Source organism: Chaetura pelagica, unplaced genomic scaffold, assembly GCF_000747805.2.
Source record: "Chaetura pelagica isolate M959 unplaced genomic scaffold, ChaPel_1.0 scaffold28, whole genome shotgun sequence".
Taxonomy (NCBI): Eukaryota; Metazoa; Chordata; class Aves; order Apodiformes; family Apodidae; genus Chaetura; species Chaetura pelagica.
Genome location: NW_009954303.1, coordinates 1450407 through 1458095, shown reverse-complemented (window position 1 = coordinate 1458095; position 7689 = coordinate 1450407). Strand labels below are relative to the sequence as shown.

The 7689-nt window shown below is 50.6% G+C and overlaps 1 protein-coding gene across 1 annotated transcript in view; it reads right to left on the bottom strand.

Annotated features, from left to right (window-relative positions):
• Positions 1–4856: 4856 nt before the first annotated feature.
• Positions 4857–7689, bottom strand: part of DUSP8 (dual specificity phosphatase 8) — a 32825-nt gene continuing 29992 nt past the window's right edge. The window contains exon 7 of the mRNA XM_010003905.1: positions 4857–4908. Within this exon, the coding sequence (XP_010002207.1) occupies positions 4857–4908 (52 nt within the window). The remainder of the gene's footprint in view (positions 4909–7689) is intronic.

Sequence of the window (7689 nt, the reverse complement as noted above, 5' to 3'; positions counted from 1 at the left end):
CACATCCCATGGATGGTCCTAATAATGGGCTTATCTCACTGATGAGGCAAATGGCATCTCCCAGGCATGTAGTGAAGCAGGGCCGAGCCAAGGAGTCGTGCCAGGAGCAACAAGGGACATGGCTGCAGCATTGCCAGAGATCCACCTGGTAGCCAGGGCCAGAGGCCAGATCACAGCAGTGGCACAGCTTGGTGTACAGGTGTGAGTGTCCTGACTTGAGCAGGGGTGCATGTGTGGGGGTCAGTTTACGGCCCCAGGTGCCCTCAGGGTCCTGACACAAGGTATCTCTGTGTACCAGAAATATTTACACTGCTGCAAAGTGTGGAAAAGCAATGTACATCACCTAATGCTGGAAAGATGCGGGAGATGATAAATTCTCTTTACCAGGCTCCAGTGCTGGAAAAAGGTCCCAAGTCCTCCCAGGAGAGGAAAATGGCTTGTGGCTGACTCAGCTCCTGCCTGACCGCTCCAGTAAATGTCCCTTCTGGGGACCTCCCAGCTCTCTGGGCAGGGATTTAGGGGGCTGAAATTCCTTCAAATGCTGGGCCCTGCCACCTTGGTTCTCCAGCCCTGTGGAGACAGGACTGACTTTTTGTGACCCCTTCTCCCTGCACTGACTCAGCCATGCCCCCACAGTGGGTGGCCACAGCCTGGGGTGGGACGGCCCAAAGGTAGAGGCAGTATGGACTGGCAAGCTTTCAAAGAGGCCACAAACTAAATAAATAGCCATCAGCCTATTTCAGTGGCTGCTATATTTAGCTCAAGGAACATTTATTTATTGGCTTTTGGCAGCCGTTCTGAGTCAATAAAAGTCCAAGCGCTGGAAAAAGGACGTTTCTCGTTTCTCATTGCAGTAATGGTTTCTGCTGTGCAAACCACAAGCTGGAAGAGAGGCAGCCTCAGCACTGGGGCAGGGGGAGGAAGCTGTGCCAGGTGCCCACTCATGGGTGCCTCTGCCAGGGGACAGAGCCCCTGCATACTTGTAGCCCCAGCTAAGAGCAGACTCTCCACAGCATCATCTGGGTCCCTGCCCACATGGGCACTACTGCTGATGACTCAATGGCCCGGCGGTTCTCTGGCCCAGAGGAAATTTCTCTCTAGAACATGAGGGGATTTAGCTGTGCCCAGGGAAGCAGTGACATGAGATGTCAGCCCTGAGGACTCTGCTGCAGCATATTTGCTAGGGCCAGTAGGTTCAGAAAAAAAAAGCCAGGAGAAGGTGAATGGGGAGGGAGATGGGAGCAATGCTCACATTTCTCTATTAAATAATTTTCTCTTTCCACATCATGCACAGCAACGAGTGGTTGACAGAAGAGGTCATGCAAACAGCCCCTCTGAAGCCACTAGTCCTGTCAGCTGAGCAGGAGGTCGAAGCTTCACACTGGGCAGTGTAATTTCTAGTGCAGCAGCAGATGATGGGAGTAGTTTTGAGAGGCTGTACAAAAGACTCAGCAATTGCAGCTGGACGAGGGGAGTGGATTTATAAAAGAATAAGGACTTTAGTTCAGCCTGTGGAAAACAGCCATAGGGGTGGTTGTCTCTTCTGGTTTAAGTCAATAAGTGCTGAAGCTTTCTGGAGCCAGAGCTGCAGGGAGCTTGCTCATGCCTTCTTCTCCCTCCAAAGCAAACCTGCTGCAGGGGTGAGTGGGGAAATGCTTTTACCAGCCTCTGCTTGAGCAAAGCCCAGCTGAAATGGGGCTGCTGTTTGGCACTGGGGGCTGCCCCTCAAGCACAGCACAACTATTGCTGTAAGGAAGAGGTGACAGCCCAGTTGGCCATGGGGGGACCAGGGCAATGTTTATAGGGTTGAGCTGTAGTGTGCAGCAAGCATGTGGCTACCCTGTCATGAGGAAGGTGGAAGCAGAGCCAGTCCTTTCCACTGGAAAGGAGCTGCTCAGGTGCCTGCCTACAGCTTTAGAGCTGTGAATCACACACCAGACCATCAGAAACCCCTAAAGAGGCTGTTTACAGTCTGTGGTCCCATGAATGCCCAGATTATTTTTTATCCCACTACTCCTTCAGCCATGAGTCTTATTTTTTCTTTAAATTAGTTCAGCTGCAGGGCCCTATACATAGATGTGGGTCTGGCTGTGTATCCAGGTCTGGCTGTGTGTCCAGCTCCCCACTGGCTCTGGTCCCCACTGATGTAGCCAAAGATCCATCACCTTCCCCAAACCCCCAAGAAGGACCCTCCAGCCCCACCTGAGAAGGACTATCCCTCAAAAATCAAGGCCGACACCAGCTGTTAAAACACCTATTTGGGTATTTATTACAACACATTGTTCCAAAATACAAAAGAAAGGAAAAGAAAGTAGAGGATAGAAAAGCACTGCTGTTTACAGCCTCTGGTAATAAATAAATTAAGACGAGGCAGGGGCAGGGTGTCTCCCCGGGTCTGACACTGGACAAGGAAAGGAGCATGATGGGGCTGTTGGCCAGAGCTTCTCTTCCCTGCTCAGGAGTCCCCAGGTATGCCAGGGTGGGTGCAGACCCTGTCCCTGTGTTGTGCTTGCTGAGAAAGGGCCTGATCCTGCAGGAACGGGGGTGGGAGCTGAGGAGGCTGAGTCCCAGAATGGTAGGGACCTACCTGCTCCCTCCCTGTCCACGGCTGCCCCAAAGGCAGGTGAGGTAGGAAGGGTGACACCAGACTGAGACCCCAATGGGAGTCTGCCAGGGTCCCCCAAGAGAGGGGAAAGACCTAAGCTCTCTGCTCTCCGGTGCAGCCTCAGAGCAACCTCAGAAATTAGTTCAGCACAGCATGATGAGAAGGACCCCAGCCCATGGCAAAGCAAAGTCACGACAGAGACAAGAGACAATGCTCAGGCTGCTTGGAGAAGTACAGTGTTAAACTCTGAAAATTAAAATGACTCTTCATGGGGCTGGCACAGTACAGAGAGTGTTTCGCACTGTGGTGGAGACAGGGTTCCTCTTGTGTTCCCCTAGTGTCTCCTCCTTCACATTACAGTCATCTGGAAACCTCCAGGTTGTACAAGGAGTCCAGGTGACAGGTATGAAAACTCTCTGCTTACAACACCCTGATTTATCAGTGCTGGATACAGATGGTACCTAGTCCCATATAGGGAGCCCCTTTCTGACTCACTCCAGGTACTGGAGGCTGCTCACATCTCTCCTTGCTGCCCTGCTACTGAGCTTGCTCTAACACAAGCCACATGTCTTCTCCAGGCTGTGCTGACCCTGGGCAGGGGGGAGCTCATTGGCATGAGGAGGACACTCACGGCAAGAAAGCCCAGGGCTCCTGGCTAAAATGGGGCATCAGTGCATGGGCTTGGCTGAGAGGGGAGAGCTTTGCAAACCAGCTGTGAAGGCAGAGCAAGAACCCCTGGGGGCAAAGATACAACCTGTAGGTGCAGCCGGCAGAAGAAGGTAAGAGGACCACAATCTGGAGGGAGCTGACTCCATGAGCTAGATGTCTGGCCAACACTCCTTAAAGCTGTTACAAAAGCTTTAAGTTTTTGCCATTTAATCCTCCATTCTTGGTGCCAGTTGGTTCCTCCATCTTACAGACATGAATAGACAACTGCTCAGGAGAGAGGAGCCTCAGGAAAGGAAGAGTTAAGAGGATGGATCTGCCCCAAAGTGTCTTTTTACCCCTAGGAAACACAACCCTCCAGCTTCTCTGCCAAAGGTTTGCCTCCTGGGGTTTGGGACAGCTGGGAGCTGTGCCTAGTGCAGCCCCAGCCAGGCTGTGGGGAGCAGAGAGAAGGTGTGATGGGGCCTTGCATTTATTCACAACAAAGAAACAAAGAGCAACGTACAAAGAGTAAGAAGCAAAGAAGTACAGAATCATAACCATAATAATCATAATAATAATCATAAATACTCAAATCTATCATTCATAGATTGCAATGACGACACTGATAGCTTATTATCATTACTGTTAAGGATGGGAGGGGGAAGGGGACAGCAGGAGGGGGCTCTGGGGGACATAATTTCCTAAGGGTCAAATGTAATGGGGGATGGACATCCAAAGAAACAAGCAGACAAAGGGACAGGCAGGCAGCAGGGGCTGGGGACACTGCTGCCAAGGCCAGGGATGAGCCTGCTCCAACCCAAGCTTCTGGCACAGTGTTGCCAACCTGATCACTTTTCCTCCTGCCAGTTTGGCTCAGCCCCCTGAAAGGTGGCCAGGAAGGAGATGGCCAGGAGTTTCAGCCCCAGGGACAGGCAGGGGCTGGAGAGAAGGGTGCCATGCCCCTTCTAGTCTGACAGAAAGCTGTGGTTGGCTCCATTCTTTGTGTGGTGGAAAGCTCAGCCATTGCCACTTCTGTGACCATCTGTCACCTTTCGCTGACCATTGGGCACTAAACAACTTTGTCAGTTCCTCCCTTGAAAGGAGAGACCTCTCCTCTCCACTGCTCACATTTCTGCCACTGTGAGTCCCTGCTAATAAAAGTATCCTTATGAGATTGGCATGGAAAGATGATTTTTGGTTCCAGTGAAGCTTTCAGTGGGTCATCTGGTTGTGACAGCCCATAAAGAGACTTGGCCAACAGATGATGAGGAGGACTACCAGCTGGTATATCCATCCTCTTGATAACTCACAGTTCTCTGATTCATGGAGAAAGTGATCTGTTGGACAGAGTCAGATTTAAAAAAACCCAAACATTAAAGTTAATTGCAAGCTGCAAGCTTTGCATCAGCAGTGGCAGGAGACAGGCAGGGTTGCTCCATCAAGGCGTTTTTCTGGAGTAACCTTAAAATATTGCACATGAGAGGGCTTCTAGTGCACATGCCCAACGTAAAAGGGAAGGATGAATGCAAAGTAAGGCTGCAGAGAATGTCTCTTGGCAGTTATGTTCTACTAATCTTAAAATCTATTTCTCTTTGCTCTGGTTTCAGCGGAGAGAGGAGTCTGTAGTAAAAGCCTCAAACATGGCTGTAGAGCATCTAGGGGATGGCAGAATGGAGATGACAAAAAGCAAACCATGTATCTGCCTCTTTGTAGACATTAAGAATCCCAGTTACAACTCTCCCTCCTGACTTATTCCGGCTGCTTTTTTCCACTCATGATACATCATGTTAGCTAATGGGATGAGTTACATGAGCGCTCACTAGCACCTCGTCTAATCTCCCCACCTGGCTGTGCTGATCTGTTGCACTCTTTTTATTAAATCCCTCTGGATGTCATCTAGTCCCTTTTCCACTACATAAAGCTACACCTAGCCAGCTCCTGGCAGCAACCTGCCTGACCTGAGCTTGGTCGAGCTGTGCTGGCACCAAGCCTGGAGGATTACGGGACGGGCAGGAACTGAGCAATGCAGAACAGAGATCAGTAGGTGATGTCCCCTGGCATGCCTGGGAAGAGATGCCTCGACCAAGGGCAGGAGGAGGGAAATGGGGACCAAGTGCTGCTTGGGCAAGAGGCAGGCAACACTAACCCTGGGTTTGGAGAGCTTACTGGAGGGAGGATGAAGCCATATTCCCTCCCTCTTTGGACTTGACGTAGATGCTCACATGGGAGACCCAGTTGCAAGTGCACCTTCTGAGTAGCTCACGTGAGCCTGGCTCACGGGATGGACCCAAATGCTTATTGAACTCCAAAAAGGGAACTTAGAAGCTAGTGTCATCATCCTTTCGTGGCCAGAAGAGAGAAATGCTCAGGTTGGCAATACTGAGCTGGTTTTAGGTGGTTGCTGATGGGTGGCAGTGGGCTTGTGAGGGATGACTGTGAGATCTCTCACCCTCACCAAAAGCGATCTGGGCAGACAGGTAGGTGGTCCCTGTCTCTCCAGCCACCCATGTTCCTCCCTGCCACACCCTGGGGAACTAGGCAGAAGCACATGGAGGTCCCCAGCATCTCACCAAATGGCCCCATGTAAAAGAAAAACTAAAGCTAGCCCAAAGAGAGCAAGGAGACTCTAGAGAGACTTGCCTCAACTGCAGACACAGAGGTGGTTGGGGAAGCAACCAGGTCAAGCGAGCAGCTCCTCCTTGAATGACTGCAGCCCCTCACACCTCTGCTTTGTGTTCACTTTTAAACCTGAGATCATTTGGTTTTGTCACATGTAGTTTGATTTAAATATAGAAACAAACAAGAGGAGGAACAAGGGGAAAAGGAGAGAAACTGAGTGGACCCAGAAAAAGAAAAAAACCCATCACTTCAAGGATGACACAGGACAACAGTCATGCACGAATGGAGACCCCTGAGGTATTAGCTTTGTAGACTAGCGCAAGACAAGGGAGAAAGCAAAGACAGCCACAGGGAGATGTGCTTTGCAGCAGAGGCAGTTCAGTGCCTTCAGCTCCAGAAAGCAGCTTCTCAGCAAGCCCGACATGGGTGTATGGGGCAAGAGCTGGGACACCCACCAGGACAGGAGGAAGCAGCCACACATCTCTGAAAATAAGTCTGTTGTGCCCCCTGTGTGCTTGCAGAGCTTTGTGTCCAGCTAGCTTATCACCTGCTGGAAGGAGGGGAGGCAGCCCAGAGGGGAACAGGGCCAGAGGAGTCCTTGCACTTGTGAACACGTTCCTTGTGATTTTCTTGGATGTGAAGGATGGAGAAAGCCTGAAAAACCACTGCCCCCAAAGGGAAAATGGTGCACATACCTCGTAAACAAGGTGGCTGAGGTGAGGAGGGCACCAAGGGGCTCGGGTGGGCAGGCAAGACACCCCTGGCAAGAAATTTGAGTACCATCAGTCTGCCCTTCCTGCCATTGCTGCAGCAGCCACTGACACCTTCCCGTGCACCCAGGGTGACGCCCAGCACCTTTCCCTCCACTTCTGATGACTCTCTCCTTGCCCTCTCCAGCAAGGATGGGCAGCCCAGGGGAAGGAAGAGTGGCACAGCTGGAATGGGGTGACAGCCAGGTTGGGGACAATGGCTGGGATGGGATGATGGCCAGGATGGGGGTGATGGCTGCAATGGGGATGAGGAGAAGCAAACAGAGACTAAGGGGTGAAGAAGTGGCAGCAGCTTCCAGAAGAGAGTTTTCTGGCTCAGTTTGTGTTGTAAGAAGGTTTTATGGTTTCCTCATTTGCTTGTTCATTTCTAGAACAAGTGCCCAGAAGAGTCTCCTGTCCCCTTGTTGCCATGCTTGGAGGGAAAGGGGGGAAAATCTTTGTCGTCAACATCAGCTATAGAAGGAGCCACAGGCCTCAGATATTGCTTAGAAACTCGTATTTCAGATTTAAATACCATACACAGTAAAAATAGAGCTGAAAGTACCGCCCCACATTGTCTGCAAATCATTGCCAGAATGAACAGCTTCAATAAATTAAAAACAACAAAAAAATTGAAATATTATTTACGTCTCAATAAAAATCGCAGTAAAACCATTTACCTTTTCCTTTGTGTGTGTGTTTTCATTTTTTTCTTTATATTATATATAATATATATTTATATATGTATAGGGCTGCTCCAGTGCAGCATTTTTAGGATACTTAGCCAGAGAAACACAGGGAAGCATGCTTAGTGCACCAGGATGCAGGAAAAGGGTGGCCATGGTCGCCCTCACAGGCACCGTCCCCTGTCCCCACAGCCAAAATCGCAACCCCTGCCCCTTCCTGTTGGAATTCTATGACCAAATGCTGAGCGCAAGTCTCCCAGGACCTGGGAGCCCTGGGGACGTGGGGAGGGACCAGGGCAGGTGCAGGAGGGACACTAAGCATCCGCCACTATGTTTCCCGACTCTGGAAAAAAAAAAACTATCTGCCTTCTCTTCGGTTTCA